Source organism: Sceloporus occidentalis, unplaced genomic scaffold (assembly GCF_023333645.1).
Source record: "Sceloporus occidentalis isolate IW3139 unplaced genomic scaffold, rSceOcc1.0.p SCAF_2, whole genome shotgun sequence".
Classification (NCBI taxonomy): domain Eukaryota; kingdom Metazoa; phylum Chordata; class Lepidosauria; order Squamata; family Phrynosomatidae; genus Sceloporus; species Sceloporus occidentalis.
In genome coordinates, this window is record NW_028316982.1 from 225438819 (window position 1) to 225457180 (window position 18362).

Sequence of the window (18362 nt, forward strand, 5' to 3'; positions counted from 1 at the left end):
ATCTATTTCTCTAGCATGAATTGCCCTACGGGTAGTAAAGAAGCAGAAAGGCCTTGGCCAGATGTGGGCAAACAGAGATAGTCTGAAGAGGTGAAATGTATTTCTGCTTCTTTGAAGTGATATTATAGGATTCGAAATAAGGCTGCAGGGAACTGTTCACCGCTCAGGCTTTTTCTCAAGCAATTCAGAATCAACAGACTGAAATAAACCAGCTGCTATGGGCTGAAGTACAAAAAGTTTATTATAGCCACAGAAGTACAAGAAGTTATTTTATCCTCCTGCAGCTAACCCAGGAGACTCTTGCGTGCAGTATTTGCTGCTACCTGTGCTGCACCAGCTAAATTCAGATGAATGCTGGGTATAGTTGGGTTTATACTCCCCTAGTGGCAATTTAGGGGAATCTTACAGGTCTTGAAAGATCCAGCAGTAGCTCCAAACATTCTACAAAAACAATACACTGAAAACAGGGCTCAGGGACCCTGGTCCTTTAAATGTTTTGGGCCATAAATCTCTCAACCCTTTACCAGTGGCCATGTTCCATAGAAACAAATGGGCTTGTTGTTATTAATTGCCCTCCAGACAGTTAACTGCCCTTGACTCATGGTGGCCCTGTGAATGGCACATCTCCAAGACTCCTTGTCCTCCACTGCTTTATTTAAGTGTTGTAGATGCAGGTCCATGGAGTCTATCCATCTGGCATGCAGTCTTCCTCTCTTTTTGCTACTCTCAACCTTACCTAGCATTGTCTTTTCCAATGACACTACAGGCCAAAACATCTAGCAAAGGGTCTCCAACCCTGCCTTATGACAGCTGCTAAATGAAAAGTGTGGATAGCTGTTTGTATGCAGAGTCATCTTCTCAAAAGCAAAAAGTTCAGCATATCTTTTAAAATGAAGGAAAGCAGTAGCTTTAAATGGTACCAGGACTCAGCAACGTCTGACTCAGAAACCGGTTTGAAATATCAGGTGTTTCTTTAGGAGCACATTTAGTAATAATAAAGGGGCCATCTATGGGTATGTTCAGAATTGGTTTCTATTAACATTTAATAGTTGGAGGTAACAACAGCACGTCTGACATTAAGGCTTGGTTTCCATGCATTCTTGATCCTCAGGAAATCTCTTTTAACAAACATATATTTTTTTTTGTCTTGACATGAAATGAACTTTATGAGTAAATCAAGAATTGTTCAACCAACAATTAAACTGTTGTTACAGGAACAGAATATTTAATAATTAATATATCATGGAAATAGAAATGTAGATAAATTAAGTTAAGAAATGTTTGACAAATACTGCTGGAAGTCTTAACTATTCCTCCAGCAATTGTTTTTCTGACATATTTTTTTCTTTCCAGAAGGTATTTGAGAATTATTTCTCATATTATAGTTAGAGCATTACAGTAGAACACTAAAGCAGAAAAACAAGTGGCTGAATCCACAGAAACTTAACTACTGTGACTAGTGATTGAGACATTCCAGTGCATGAGAATTGAGAGAACAATTTTTGACCTGTTATTTGTCCATGACACTTATAAAATGGCTGTTTCTGTTTTATAACCTAATTAAATTTGAATAATGAAGACCTCATGATGTGGGGCACATACTTCCTCAATGGATATCTAAGCCAAGTGTGTTAACTGTTGGTGAATGGCCTTAAGTAGCTTAATATCACAGCTTGCATGCTTGCAATAAAGAAAGTACAAGCACATGCCCAAGGGGAAAGGCTGGAGAGGGGGAAAAGACATTTCAGTCACCCCAACAGAATTGTAATTAAACAGAGGTTTCAGTTTCAGCAGTCCATTATAGCCACATAGAAGGGACTGCCAATGTTAATTTCAATCTAACTTTCAAATAACATGTCTGAAATGCATAAGCACTGATTCTTCTGATTGAAAATGCTGGGATGCATAAGTGTCCCACTCTTTGCAAATGAATAGCTCTGACTATCTCAAACATTCTACACAAGCCTGTCAATTCCAAAATGTTCTGGGGCAGGGTGCCCACAGTATCTAGTTCTACATGGAGTGAGATTCTCCTCCATATCAAATGGAAGAAAACAATGGTCTGTGCCTCATGGGTGCTACTAATGGCCAGTGGTCTAAGCAAAGGGAGAATGCACAGACTGCCAGAAATGTGCACAAAATCAGAGCTGAAGACCTGTTTCCTGTCCCACACTTCAAACATTACTGGCTAGAATGAAAGATATTAGAAAGGGAATCCAGTGAACTATGTAGTATTAAGCAATCTGGTGTATAGATTGGGCTGTAATACCCAAAGACGATACTGTATAACTCCTCAGACCAGCTCTTTCTCTCTTACATATAAATTCTTCACACTCTCATTTGCATTTCTTCAGTATGATATCTGATTTGCCTAACATTAACTCCATTTCAATAAAAACTCAGAGGCAAAGCAACAAATGACACTCTCCTCACACCTCAGTCAAGGTGCACAGAATCCAAAACAACATATCTGAGAATATGAGAATATGAGACAAAAATGTCACAAGCATCTCTCACCACATCAGACATTCTTTGAAAAAGAATCAACACCATATTAGTAAATAACTAACAGTGTGCTGGCCTTTTAATACACTCCCCCAGACTTGTTGTCTGAGGCAACTGCCTCACTCTGTATATTGGACTTTGTCTGGCATAGGGGATTATGCTCCAGAATCACATGTAAAATACTGAATAGATGCCAGGTATTATAGCAGCTCTCATCTCCATTTCTGGGAGAGGGCACCTGTTTGGGCAAAAGTGGGTTTAATAGTGTTATCATCTGTTCAAGAATGGATGCCTGCATGCAGCAATATTCATGGGCATATATTTCATGCATGCAGATTGGTGCTCAAGTTACGAGAGGCAAGATTAGAAATGTGACTTGATCGCCATGTTTTTACATTGCTCACCACAGGGGATGGGGAGACTGCCAAAAAGGTTCTTTGCAGGACTCAATGAAATTCATCTTTTTCCACATAAGAAAATGGTCCTTTGCTATAATGCATCACTTGTTGTTGCACAGCAAGGGGGCACAGATAAATACAGCACAGCGGCCAGCTGTTGAGAATTGTTAGTGAGAAGTATTGCTTGGCCTTCAGTGATTCCAGAAAATAAGGCCATACTCAGCAGGCAGTCCTGTTTTGAGAAACTGTTCCCAAGTTGACCGAGAACAGTTCAGATCAGGCTTATTAGTGGATGATTTATTCTAAAGGACTGATTTTTCTTGACTCTAAAACACCTGTCATGAAATGAAAACAGCATGTACAAAAACTAGAGCCCTGGAAAACATTTTGACAAATAGATGTTAACAGAGTTGTAGGACTGTATTAAGCACAGGCTTTATGGAAAAGTGGAAAGTTCTTCTACTCATATAGTTTGGGCTGCCCACTTGTCATTGATTCTCCAATTCCATTTACACTGCTACCCCCATCCCCATCCCTGCATCCACTAGATAAGCTGCTTGTGAGGGTTTGCAGACAAAGTCTTCAGTGGATACAGCAAGGATGTGGGATTCTCTTCCTGATGACAAGAAAAGACCTTTTTATTCAGGTAGACTTTTGAAAATTGTCTCACTGTTGAGAAAAGAACTTGTAACTGGTGAGTGCTGTACTTTATACCAATGTGGTCTTAAATTACTTTCAGTTCAATTGGCTTTTAATATCCTATAGCTGCTGTCATTTGTTGGCAAGTTGAGTTCAACTTAAGGTGACCTCCAAGAGCCCCAGGCATCAACTGCCATGTTTGAGTCTCGCAAATTCAAGGTCATGGCTTCATTGATTGAATCAATCCATTCACAATGTGGTTTCCCTCTTTTCCTACTGCCTTCCATTTTATTGAGTATTACTGCCCTTTCCATTGAATAATGTCATCCCATCATATGTCTAAACATGATAGTATAATCATCTTGGCTAATACCTTAATTTATTTGAACGCGTTTTAATATAGTAATTTTTATGTCTTTATTTGTATTGAATTTTTTTGCACTGAACTTTTTTAAAAAATTGTTGTAAGCCACTTTGAGTCCCAGTTATATCCCAGAAAGGTGTGATATAAACAAAAACAAAATGAATAAGTAAAAACATTTGGAACAAATGGGAATACTACATAAACAGCTACAGTGGAAAGTACAGATTAAAATCAAGTGCACTGATAAATGAGTAGAAACATCTTCTAGTGGTGGTGGTGAATCATGAGGCCCTCCAGAACTTGTTGTACTGCAACCCCCAGCAGCCCTAGACTGTATAGCCCGTGCTGAGGAATGCCAAGAGTTGTAGTACAACAATATTTGGTGGGCTACATGATTCCCACCCCTATTGTAAGTCAAAAACCACTATTGGATGCAAGTCATATAGATGATATTTTAAAGGTAGGAAGTATTCAAAAATATTTTTATGAGTCGATTTCCTTTTTTAAAAAGTAATAATAATGATGCATGAATGTGTCTATTCCATTAGTTTCATCTAAACAGTACTGTCATGGATATTGGTTTTTACAAGGAAGACTGAATGCTTCTTGAGGACTCCATGATTTGGAACTTTTCATTTTTCTTGTGTTAGAACAGCATTGGGTTAGAATTTAAAGGGATTCAGGGAAACAGAAAGAGGTAGAACCGAGACCTGTAATTTAGACAAAGTTTGGCCATCTGATGCTTAGTTAGTGGATTTTCTGTTTCATGTAGAAATATTGACTTTCTCCCAAGATCCTTTGGTTGTACGTGTGAAAACAAATCAAGTATTTTGAAGATCCCTCAACTTGCCAGTGTGCTCTCCAATTAAACTAGAAATCAATCCTAACTGGCCACACTAGACTATGTCAAATGGAATCCAAAGGTCGCTCAGCCTAGAGGTGTTAGATTTTACTTCAAATTCTCCTTGTCTGGTCCTAATTTTGTGCCAGCATTATTACTATGTGCCTTGTCTGGAAGGGTTTTTTGACTCTTCTGCCAGCAAATATTAGTCAGCAGAGCAGTTCTGCTGGCAAATTAACCTGTCAGCAGATCTTTGAGAGCTTTGTCTAGTGTGTATCTAGCCATGTCTTATTGTAAACCTCTACATATGGCACATCTCTGAGATAAAATGGGACTGTAAGCGTCTAATTCTGGACATACTAACAAAGCATAATCCCAATGAACATATTGAAAGTTAGTTCTAATCTCACAGATAGGATTGTGTGGGAAATATTGTAATGCTACTCTGGAACTTTGTGCGGCTTGAAAAAGTGGAGAGCATCAATTTAAGTTTGTTGTTTAGGCTGTTTGTTGTTTAGGCACATAACCGATGAAACACAACACATCTTGTGTTCTTTGCCTTGTAGGGTACAAAAGAGCAGAGGACAAAAGAAAAGACAAAAATATGGATGAAATGTAAGCTACTGATATCTCTTTTTACTACTAATGTTAAGTCTCTTTTATTGTATCATAACACAAATTTGTTCAGGGGGACATAGACATTTGGTAAATACAATAAAACTCTTAATATCATTTTCTGTAACTTACAATGCCCGTTACCAAAGTACAGTCTCTTCTCATCAGCTCCATGTTTTGATTTACTATGCCCACAGAACCTACAAGTAATAAAAGGCAAAAACATCAGAAATCCAACATTTTATACACTGCTTGCATGTAAAAACAGAATGAAATGTTTTCCCTGAACAATTAAGTACCTGTTAGAAACTTTAGTACCATTTATATTCCCTGAACCCTACAGGGCTACGATATGTTCTGAGGGAGTTTGAGGAAATTGGCTAATGAGACGATATGTTGATTTTTGACCCCTCCAGTTTAGTTTTACAGTTGCCTGAGAATGTGTTTATAGCTCTTTTTAACAAGTTCTGTAGGGCTTGTGCTACTATTGTTAGCAGCCTCATTACTGTGTGTAGTTCTGACATGACTCCCTGCTCTGTGGGATGTGTGTGTGTGTGTGATGAAGCCCAGCCATTAGCAATGGGGGTATCACTCTATCTCCAGTCTGTATCAAATTGTTGTGTGTTTCTTTATACTTCTGCTCCTTCTCAATTTTTCATTAATATATGATGGACAAAAATCATATTTAAATATAGCCTTTTGAATGCATTTTTCACAAAATAGATACTTTAAAGGGTATTTTCAAAGAACAAAGTTCTTAGCTATCTTTCTTAACACATCTTTCCTTTCAAACACACACTTCCATATTCAATTTATACTAAAATATGCATAGTTGTGTGTGTGTGTGTGTGTGTGTGTGTGAAGTACACTACAAAAATCAAAGATCTGTGAAATCTGTAAGAGGACTGTGTTGCCTATCCACACATTATTCCAGGAAGTTGTATCAGGTCAGTATTGTTTGAAAATGCAGACTGAACAAACTTCTTAAGCACTGTCACCCCCAAAACTTTTCCATTTTCATTATCCCAGTGAGGCACTGAAGAAATGTAAATAGACGTGTAAAACAAATGATGAACTAACCTCCCAATCAGAATGTAAACCACAATTGTTAGCAGAATAATTGCCACTGCAGCTGAAACTGCAATCAGGACAACTTGGCTATTCTCACTGGAGATGGAGAAAGCTAGAAGTTAAAAGGAAAGAAGTATGAGTAGAACAAAACAAAACAAAACACATTCAATATTCAAATATTGACATTCAAAATACATCCAATACTGACAAATATATGCAACAGGAAGGGGGAAGTCATTAGAACATCACTTTGTTCCTAGGAAAGACATCCTGTTCCATTCCCTAAGTAAAAAGGCTATGTATTGAGAGCTAGAATGGTGCAGTGGTTTGAGTGTTGGACTAGGACACTGGCAGATCAGGGTCTGAATCCCTGTTCAGATATGGAAACTCATTGGGTGACTTTGGGCAAGTCATACTATCTCAACCGCAGAGGAAGGGAAAGGCAAACACCTTCTTAACAAATTCTATCACGAAAACTCTGTGATAGGTTCACCTTTGGGTCACCATAAGTCAGAAATGACTTGAAAGCACAAAACAACAACACCTCTTTACCAAATAGAAAAGAGAAACCAAATCCTGATATTTATTTAGAAGCTTCTGTGACAATGGAAGAGGAAAACTATTGAGTGAGATCCATTTATGTCCACTAAGGCGGGTTACAGACCGCCCCTTTGGGCGGTCTGTAACCCGCAAGAAAGCAAGAAAACAGAAAAAGCCAAAGGAGGGAGCTACTAATTAACTTTGTAGGTGAGCTATGCTGAATGGGACGTCATTAAATGCCATTCAAAGTGCTTGATGACAGGGACTCCCTCCCTCCCCTCTCTTACAGAACTATATTAAATATCACGTGAAATCTAGGGAGATAAATATGTCTTTTTAAAAATTCTGGCATACAGGAGCAACAACCACAACAAAAATATTCTCCTAGCTGACTGAGATTATCAAAGTGGTTGTGTATTTTTGATTGTTTAGTTTGTTTTGCATTTGAAGGCTTTTCTTGGTGAAAATTTCACTAACTTTTTGTTTTTGTTTCCTTGTTTGTTTTTGCTATTGGTAATACATTGCACTCTCACATGTGATTAAAATTACATGGTGATTGGCTATATATAATCAGCAGTAAGAATGTTCCTTGCATCCTTAGTGGAAACATCATTTTAATTCTACTTTCAGGTGATCGAGAAAAACACAACAAACAGTGCTGCAGGCCCTAGTACAGAAGTAATCCAGGTTTTATATAAAATGGGCATGCAACAGCCGCATTTCCTTCAGCTTCAGTTTGCATGAAAAACTACTTTCCCATTCCTAATGAATCCACTCCACTGTTGACTTGGGAAAAACCTCTATATTTAGAGTTAATGAAAGCAATGCACTATTCTGTGGACAGGAGGAAAATGAGACTGCAGTTCTTCTGGAGTTCAGAAATTTTAGAGTCAACAGGGTCAGCTAACAATATTATGACATTGCAGATCTTTTAAATTTATTTTCTGGCAGAACCTGCCATCTAGTCTAGGATTCATTTAATTCTGACAATATAAATAAGATATGGTAGGAGAAAGTAGGAATACCACCTGCACTATTCTACAGTATACTTTTCATAGCATGTTTTAAATAATGACAAAACATAAAAATTTATGGGCACGTTAGCCAGAAAGGCAGATCATAAATATAGAATCACATTTTACTGTACTAGAGAGGAAATAAAGCTGGTCAGCCATATAATTTTGAAATTATACAGGAAAATATTTTAAATCATTTATTACAAAAAAATACGTACAGTCTGGGCTGGTTTCGAACTCAAACTTGCGGCTGTTGGTCCCATATCCTGCAGCAGTCCGGGCTCTGATTTGGAAAACATACATTGTGTCTGGTTTGAGACCACTTATGGTAACGTTAGTGCTTTTTGCTCTCAGAATTGTGTAACTTGTCTCTTGTTCCTGCTTTAGAAAAGGAAATTGTCACATTAAAAACCAATGCACCAACACCAATGAGGGCATCACAACATATTGATATTCGTTTACACAAGAGTTCCTTTCTATATTATTTTGGCTGGATAAAAAGCACTGAGAGTGGAAGGTAATTGCATTCACATGTTTGTTATCTTCCTTTCCCAGAATGGTGAAAGGGATTCCACATTTGATGTAATCACACATGTCCATTCTTGAAAATGAATTTGATTATTAAGATTTGCAAATATGGTCATATAAATCGCTTTATCTGACCTCTTTGGAGACACTGATATGATCAGATACCAATGAGAGAAAATAGAGTAGCATCCATCTTGATGACCTCCTCTGCCTCATTCTATGATGCCAATATGAAGACAGTGTTTTGCTCCTCTTCAGTCTTATGTCATATTGCTTGTTGCACCCAGTTTCCAGAAAAGAGGATTCTCCCCTCAGATTTATATATTTATTTTATTTATTTAAGGTATTTATATCCTGCCTTTCTCCCAAAATGGGATTCAAGGTGGCAACATTTCTGCTTCCTGAAGAGTTTATGGGGAAAAATAAAACCAAATATAAATTTTCTTAGCACCTCACTTGACTTTATTTTTACTGACATGGTCCTGAAAAATTGATCCCTTTTTGCAAACTAGGAAATCTCCAGATCTTGTGGCTACTAAAGAAAAGGCAAAGGTAGAATCATAATGTCTTGTTGAAGCATGTGACATGTTGTTGTTGTTGTTGTTGTTGTTGTTGTTGTTGTTATTATTATTATTATAATTATTATTTCCCACCCTTTCCCCCAAACTGGAACTCAGTGTGGCTTAAAATATTAAAAAAACAGAACAATTAAAAGCATACAAAAGTAGTACATTAAAATAAAATTAAAATATTACAATTTTAAAACAAATTATATGTTAAAAATAAAAACAAATTACATGTTAGAAAGATAAATGTGTTTACAAATACATTTAAAAGAATGCAGCATCTAGCTCATTCTTTAAAAACCTTCTGTTTTAAATACCTGTCGGAACAAGAAGGTGTTAGCCTGCCGGCAGAAGGATAACAAAGATGGGGCAATTCTGGCCTCCCTGGGAAGGGAGTTCCAGAGTCTAGGGGCAGCCACTGAGAAGGCCGTCTCTTGTGCCCCCACCAACCATGCTTGTGATGGCTGTGTGACTGAGAGAAAGGCCTCTCCTGATGGTCTCAGAGCCTAGGCCGGCTCATACAGGGAGATATGGTTTGCCAAATAGCATGGACATGAGCCATATAGGGCTTTATAGGTCTTTACCAGCACTTTGACTTGTGTCCGGAAACAAACTGGCAGCTAGTGGAGCTCTTTTCAACAGGGACATTATGTGCTCTCCGATATGGGAATTATTTAAGTAAGGAAGCCAAATACTAAAAGTAAGGGGGCACTGGGATCAGGATATGGGAAAGTTACAACCCTGATGTTGTTCTGAATGAAGAAAAAGCTAACTGGAAATTCCAGTCATGGATATCTTACATTAATTTGGCTCAGACTTTTACACAACTTTTGCTGCCAATAACACACCTGAAGGTAAACTATTCATTTTAGCAAACTTGGCTATGTCTTCTCTATTCCTTACATTATAGTGCTTTAAAAGTTAAGTCCTAACTGCTAGGGAAATGACTTAGTTTTGTCATTGATCTGAAAGCATTAGATCTTAAATAGTCCACCTGGACTCAGGGGTACTGTATAGCAGTTCTGTAAAGCTGACCTTTGTTGAATAAAACTAAGTTCCAACTTCCTAACATGGCAGCTGCTTTTCCTTCCTAAAAGTTAAAAAGGTGCTGGATGGTTGCCATGTACTTGTGAAACTATAGGAAATTCGGCTACACACAGTTGTTGACAGGAGCTCATGTTTAGTTCGGTTTCTGTAGTTTTCATTAATTAACACCACAGTCCTATGCATATTTCTTCAGAAGTAAGTCCAACTGTGTTCAAAGGGGTTTACCCCAGGCAAATATATTGGTTTGTAGTCTAAATGCTGAAAAGAATATAATTTTCCTAGCCACTAGTGCCACCATGCTGTGTATCAGATTCATAATGAAGATGTACAACTCTGACTTTGGGTTTTCTTTCAAATTTTAATTCAGGTTTGACATGGCATGATACCACTGCATGCTTCTAATGTTGTTGTTGTCATTGTTGTGTGCCTAAAGCAAACCTATCATGGGTTTTTCTGGGGCTGGGAGGGTGTGACTTGCAAAGTCAATCAGAGGATTTCCGTGGCCAAGCATGGAATTGAACCCTGCTCTCTAGATACATTCCATATATCCTATCCATAGAAATCACACCACGCTTTAGCCCTAGTCAGTCAGTTATGAAAATCATAAGAATGGACAGGAAGTGGGTATGTGCAAACCACCTCCTTCTCCTCTGATCCTCCACATGGTTAAATAGAATGGTTTCAAGAAGTAGTGTTACAGCATTGGGCTAAATGTGATTGAAGTCCTCTGTTACAGTATTTTCTAAAGAATTTCCAATTACTCAGAGCACCATAACAATATTTAGGCAAACATAAGGCCAAAATAAAGCTTCTTTAGGACATTTTTAGGTATGCTGTTTAAATGCTGCATGCATCCTAAGAGGCTGGAAGCCACACCAAAGCCATGTTCCAGGCCTAAGGACTAGAACACAGCTTTGGCACAGCTTCTGGCCTCTTAAGATGTGTGTGTCATTTAAACAGCATATCACCAAAGTGACCCAAAACGATAGCACACAAGTTCCTGTGACTCCTTCGTGGTTATTTTTTTTTAAAAAAAATGGCTGAAGAACTATGATATAATGTCCCTTGTCGGGTTAAGATGCATGGAATATAGATGCACCATAAAGAAATGGATGGAAGTGATCTTCACTTCTGAAAAGTCTCCTACAGCCTGAAAATTATATTTTTCAACACTGAACCTAAAAGTGTAGATAAGGTCCATCATATTTTTACACCTTGCTAGACCATGTGTCACACATTCCCCCCCCCCCCCACCTCCACCCGCACACACAGTTTCACTGGGACAGGGACAGTAGACAAGATGGCAAATAGGGACACATTATCTGTTGTGAATTGCAAATAAGATACAAATATGCTTCAAATATGTCCATATGGACATGTAGATACAGTGCGCCCTTGCCTTACGTGGAGGATTCGTTCCGGACTCCCCTGCATAAAGCAAATTCCACATATCCTCGAGTCCCATTTAAATGAATGGGGCTTGTGCATGTGGCTGTGCGGCAGCGTGGCAGCACACGCACGCCATGGGCGCACACCCCATTAGTCTCTATGGGATGCACCGCCCCTTCCTTCCTGCGTGGCTTTCAGCGTATGCTGAAAGCTGCGTAAAGCATGCCCGTGTATGACATGGGCACACTGTATATCCTTCAGGTAAAGCAAAGATGCTCTGATTTTGTAACTCACTTATCCTAATTTGATGTCAAATTTGGGTGGGGGGATTACTGAATACTAAAGTAAATAGCTGCCCATACTTCTAAAGGACCCTAAAGAAACAGGTTTTCTTTTAATAATTTTTGTAATGATTTTGAGTTTCAATGATAGCTAAACTACAATAACTAAACTTTAGTTTATTAAGGTGCGTTACAGACCGCCTAAAAGTGGCGGTCTGCCGGTGCTGCTGGTTGCTCCGCGAGGGAGCTGCAGTGTCCAAACCGCACAGCTCCCTCGCGGAGCAAAAAGAAGCCCAAAAATGGCGCTTCTTTCCGCGGCGCGCTAATGATGCTGCAAGGCGCCAATAGTGCACTTGCGACGTCATTAGCACCGCGCGACATCCGGACGCTATGCGTCCGCGATGTCAAGATGCCGGTGCCCATGTGGACGGGCGTTGCCATTTTGTATGGACCCAGTCCATAGTAGGGTTAGGGGCATCAGGAAGTGACGCCCCTTCCTAACCCTAGTACATCCTGGGGACGTACTATACGCCCGTCCGGAATGGGCCATAGTTAGAGGAGGAGGGTAATTTTTTTTCTTTTTTGTTGTTACTATTTGCAAGGGTTTTTTTTTTTTTTTTTTAAAAATAGTATTAAGACTATGAAAATATTTTAATGGCAATGTAATTTTTGGTTGATATGCTAGTTTTGCAGTGTAAACATATGCACTATTTGGAAGCATATTAAGGTTCAGTGGGACTTATTTGTGTCAGTAAATATGCAGGGATTGCAGCCTTTGGTTTTTTTTAATGGTATAGAATTTCACAAATACTTTAAAAACATTTTTTTAAAAAAACAACAGAGAAAGCTTACATTAAGTAGAACTCTAATGAAAATACCCATTTAATCAATGTACTGAAAAATGCATTGGATAGTTTTTCCTAGCCTTTAATAAAGATTTTTATGACAGCATAGGACATTTTCTACTTATGAGATGGTGATAACAGGGTGCAGAATTTCTGATGTATGAGAAGTAAAGCAACAGTTGCTTCTATGTATCAGCCCTCTCAAAATAAAACATTAGCTAAGAAACTAGGGCTGTCCTGTACTATATCTTATGGTACAAATTTTCTTTTCTCAGGCCCTTTACAGACTGGCCTGAAAGGCGGCCTGGGGGCAGAGTCAGAGTGTAGTGTCCTCACGATGCATGCCTGACTCCACCCCCCAGGGTGCCCTGATGCCTTGTACAACTCTAGATCGTGTGCAGCGTCATGATACACCTCTGGCGGTGCATCCAGATCACACGGCGCTGAAGGAGCACCACATAGTTGCACCACCGTGGCTATGGCACCTTTTCGAGGATGCCAAAAGGAGCCGCTTTTTGTGGCTCCTATTTGTGCCCTTGAAAGGCCTGATTGGGGCTGCGGTGTGAGGTTGCTGCAACACTGATCCTGCTAGGAAAGGGGTGGTCTGTTGAGCCCCTCAGTTAGCTTCAAAGGTTCTATAAGATACCTTTGCATGCTGACTCAGACTAACATCACTATGGTCCAAAATACATTGCAGTTTGAGACTGCTTTAATTGCCCCGGCTCAGTGCTAGGGAATTCTAGTTTGTTATGGCACCAGAGCTCTGTGACAGAGAAGGCTAAATGCCTCACAAAATTACATTTTCTAGAATTCCCTAGCATTGAGCCAGAGCAGTTAAAGCCATGTCAAACTGGATTATTTCTGCACTGTGTTTTGGACCTATGTTTTGAATATTAGCATCTATTGTGCTTTAACAGAATTTCCAAATGCCTGCTTATATGTATTTGCCCGGAAAGGTAAGTATTACTTTGAATAATATATTATCTTTTGTCACTGATACACTGATACACATAGATATCCTACGAGATCACAAACACGTTTTGTTTGTTTTTTTACCCTATTTAAATGGAACTTAAAAGAATAGGTGAAATTCTTATTGTCAAAGTAATCACAGTGTGTCCAGTTATATCATAAATTATTTTGTCAGCAATTGAAACAGTTTTTAAACTATTAAACTTACTGAACACTGATATCATTAGCTTTAATATGACAAATTATTAGGATAATGAGGATTTAAGTTGTTTTGCATTTCAACAGCTGAGATTATTTTAAAGAATTTGGAAAGGAAACCATAAGCAAATGTTATATTCACTTCCTTTCAGCTTTTCACCTTACTCTTTTTCTGTGACCAAACTGAATTCCCTCCCCATCCCATCCCTGACCCCTTTGCTGTGCCTTCCCACCTTTTCATAGTACTTGACTTCATAGTCCAAGATGATACCGTTAGGATGCTCAGGTTCTTGCCAAGAGAGAGACACGCTGTTCCGAGATGTCCGGTCTTTTCTAATTATTGTAATAGGTGATGGAGCTAGAGTAGTGAGAAAAAGAAGGGTGGAGGGGGAGAGAAAGCAAATGGAGTTTATCACTGTTCTAATCCTTGGCAAGAAGGTGGTATTTCCATTTGAAGGGCTCCTGAGTATAAATCTGGACCAGTATCAATGCTCAACAGCTGGATTATAGACTTCTTACCCAAGCCTTGAAGCAGCATGGCCTGGAGGAAAATGAGTTACACTTTCTCTTGCTAGCAGACTGGTGGCAAAAGAGCAGATGTTTCTAATCTGCTACTATAATGTAAGCAATGAAATACATTTGATATATTAAAAAGTGGACCAAAAAAAGAAAGGAAGAGAGAGTTTTGACTATTTATTATGATGTTGCGGTGTTATTATTACCAGATTCTGCAGCTCAGTGATAATGTTTTTGTATTTCAGGCATACGACAGGGCTGGAATCTATTATGGGCAAAGAGTCCCAGGAGGTCCATTGTTAATAACAATAATCAGTGTACTGTTGAATGTATCCTTTTCCATGACATTCTCTAAGATCCCTTCCACTGTACTTCAAATTTCCTCCATGCCTTTAATAGTTTTCTTTGAGGCTTGCACGGGTGATTTTGCCTACATTATTATTATTATTATTATTATTATTATTATTATTATTATTTTCTTATATCCCGACTTTCTCCCAATACAGGGACTCAAGGCAGTGAAGCATAGTACATGCTAACATGATAGAGAAACACAAAAATACAGTGTGATTAATGCACTTCCATTTATGTTCAGGTCACATTAGATGACCCTGAATGAAGCCAATGCTTGCTTTCTTCACATTAAAGCACCAGACTTATGACTCAAATTGTAAGCAGCATTTTATTCTGATCTGACCAAACAATTCTATATAACTGTAGCCCCAAAATTATTTTTAAATACCACTTTCAGACACTAGAATATCAGGTATTTTTCTTTAGGCTTAACTGCCCCTCCCCATTCTATTTGCTAGAAGAAATATGTATACAAAAAAAAGCATTTCACACAGCTGGAGACTTTCTTACTGATATTTTTGTAAGTTTCCATGGCTGAAGCATCAAGTCACTTTTAAGTACAACAAGAACACCACAGTTCAAAAAGGTTGTTGACAAGTTGGACTGTTTCCAGAAGCAGGTGACCAAAATGGTTAAGGATCTGGAAACAATGCTTTATGAGGAGAGACAGCTTTAACTCCTCTGGCTCAGTGCTACAGAATCCTGGGAATTGTAGCATATTGTGGCAGCAGAGCTCTCTGACAGAGAAGGCTAAATGTCTCACAAAACTACAATTCCCAGAATTCCCTAGCATTGAGCCAGGGCAGTTAAAGCAGTCTCAAACTGGATTATTTCTGCAGTGTGTTTTGGATCTCTGTCAGATAGTCTGGAACTAAAATGCATAGGGCTTTGTAGGTCATATCCACCACTTTGAATTGGGCATGGAAAAACCTAGAAGCAGGTGGAGCAGTTGTAACAAGGTAATTGTGTGGTCCCTTCAGCCACACCTAGCTAATAATTTAACTGCAGCTCTTTGAATTAGCAGAGGTTTCCCAGTACTCTGCAAAGGCAGTTCCATGTAGAATGTATTACATTAATCTAAATAGGGTGTAACTAAGCATATGTCGCTGTTGCTAGATTTGACATCTGCAGGATGGGCGCACAATCCATAACTCTGTGAATGCATTCTTGGTAACTGCTGAAACCTTGACTTCCAGGCTCAGAGTTGAGTCCAGGAGCACTCCCAAGATGTGATCCTGTATTTTCTGGGGGAGTGTAACCCCCATCTAGCACAAAATAAATCCCTAATCCCTAATCTGCCTTTCAACTGACCTTTGTCTTGTTTGAATTAAATTTCACTTCATTTGCCCTCATTGTCCATTACAGCTATCAGCCACCAGTTTAGAATCAAGACAACTTCCTTGGATTGAGATGAAAAGGAGGAGGTGTCATCTTCACACTGCTGGCACTGGACCTCAAAACTAGACAACCTCTTCTAGTGGTTTCATGTTTATGTTAAATCACATGGCAGGCACAACTGAACCCTGTGGGACCATACAGATCGGTGGCTAAGGATCTGAACAGGAGTCCTTCAGCACCAACTTCTGGGTTCACCCTCCATGAAGCAACAAAGCTACTGTAAAACAATACCTCAGAGTTACATCCCGGTCAGGCAGTCCAGAAAGATATGGTTGAAGGTATCAAAAATTGATGAATGATCCAACAGAACCAACATGGACTCACATACCGTCCTTTTGGGGTGGCCTGTTCCCGCCCCTTTCCCTGCTGGATCGGGGCCTCAGCTGCCACAGCGGCAGCCTCTGAAGCCCTGATCTGCCACTTTCCAGGCCACTTCCCTGCGGCCTGAAAGGGGTGTCCTTGGGGCTTTATGCCCCAAGGACACCCGACAGCAGCAAGGACGAAGAAAAAGGGGCCACTTGGCCCCTTTCTCATTTGCGTCACTGGCGCAGCCATGTAAAGGCTGCACCCAGCGATTCAAACCTGGAAGGATCTCCATTTCGGAGCTCCTTCCGGTGTCACAGAAAGGGCGCCCTCGCGCGGCACCAGGATGTCACTTCCGTGCCGCTCCGTTTGGAGGCGGCGTGGTCGTGACATCCCAATGGCGGCACCCATGTAGAATGGGCACCGCCATTTTGTACGTACTAGGTACATACTAGGGTTAGGGCGTCTGGAAAGGATGCACTTTCCTAACCCTAGTACGTACCTAGTACGTACTTTTTGCGCGTCTGTAATGCGCCACTGTTACATTGTTAAATAGCATGGCAGGCATTCAGCCAGTCCCCCTCTGGCTTTCTTAATAAGCCAGGAAAGGCAAGGATCTGATCTGAGATGACTCTCAGCTCCATAAAAAATTTTATCCATATCCTTGGTCTGTACTAATTAAAATGTGTCTTTTGCTAGTAAAAAAGCAGGGGCTAAAGCTACATCCTGGATCTGTATATATTATAGCATCCATGTTGGAATGGATCCAAACAATTTTATTTGCAAAGTGCCAGACAGGTTGCTCACAACGTATTGTTGATTCGGCTGGATTATCCCCTTGTGGACCAGTATTCAAAAAACTCCTGGCCACTCAGAACAGCTCTGCTGGCTCCTTGCAGGGTGATGAGGCAGAGATTTTTCCCCCTGCACATATTGCTTCAGAGTAGACCCTTAGATAATAATAATAATAATAATAATAATAATAATAATAATAATAATAATAATAGATTTATTTCTAGTCTGGGCAGGTTACAACAATAAAATACAGCAAATTACAATAGAGTTAAAAAATCAAACCCTAGACCTACCACCACCCCCCATTCCCAGTACTAAAACAGAATTAAACAGTAATAATATTAAAACAATTAAAACATTAAAAACATCAAAAACATTGAACAACCAAAAAATAGGCAGAAACATTGGCGGGGGAAAATAGACAGATGAGGGGACAAATATCTCTATATCTGGGGAGGGTAACTAAGTTGGAAAGGCCTGCCGGAAGAGATCCGTCTTGAGTGCTTTCTTAAAAGCTACCAGAGTGGAAATGTGTCGGATCTCCTCCGGCAGGTCGTTCCATAGTTTAGGAGCAGTAGTAGAAAAGGCCCTCTGGGAGACAGATGTTAGCCTAGATTTTTTTGGCTGTAGTAGATTTCTTCCAGAGGACCTTAGTGTGTGGGATGGACAATAGGGAAGAAGGCGTTCCCTCAAGTACTCTGGGCCCAAGCCATGTAGGGCTTTAAAGGTAATCACCAACACCTTGTACTTTGCCCGGAAACTAATAGGCAGCCAGTGCAGGGACTTCAAGACTGGTGTTATATGGTCATTCCTAGAAGTTCCCGTGATCAATCTGGCTGCCATATTTTGTACCAGCTGAAGTTTCCGAACTTGGCACAAGGGTAGCCCCAAGTAGAGCGCATTACAGAAGTCCAATCGAGAGGTTACCAGTGCATGTACTACTGTTTCCAGGTCCCTCAGCTCCAGGAAGGGGCGCAGTTGGCGTATCAGACGAAGGTGATAGCAGGCGCTCTTGACTGTCGCATCCACCTGAGCTGTCAGTTGGAGCGACGAGTCAAGAAGCACCCCCAAGCTGCGAACAGAATCCTTCAGGGGAAGTGTGACCCCATCCAGAACTGGCTGACACAACTCCATTCCTGGATTCGGGGTTTCTATAGCAAGTACCTCCGTCTTACCTGGAT

The 18362-nt window shown here is 39.8% G+C and overlaps 1 protein-coding gene across 2 annotated transcripts in view; it reads right to left on the reverse strand.

Moving 5' to 3' along the window:
- The window catches only part of LOC149319743 (ephrin type-A receptor 3), a 279988-nt gene that overhangs the window by 53745 nt on the left and 207881 nt on the right, over positions 1–18362 (reverse strand). For both annotated transcript variants that reach the window (XM_089512286.1, XM_089512287.1), the window contains exons 6-9: positions 14049–14173; positions 8208–8370; positions 6443–6545; positions 5495–5562 (exon numbers count right to left, since the gene is read on the reverse strand). In XM_089512286.1, the coding sequence (XP_089368412.1) occupies positions 5495–5562; positions 6443–6545; positions 8208–8370; positions 14049–14173 (459 nt within the window). The remainder of the gene's footprint in view (positions 1–5494; positions 5563–6442; positions 6546–8207; positions 8371–14048; positions 14174–18362) is intronic.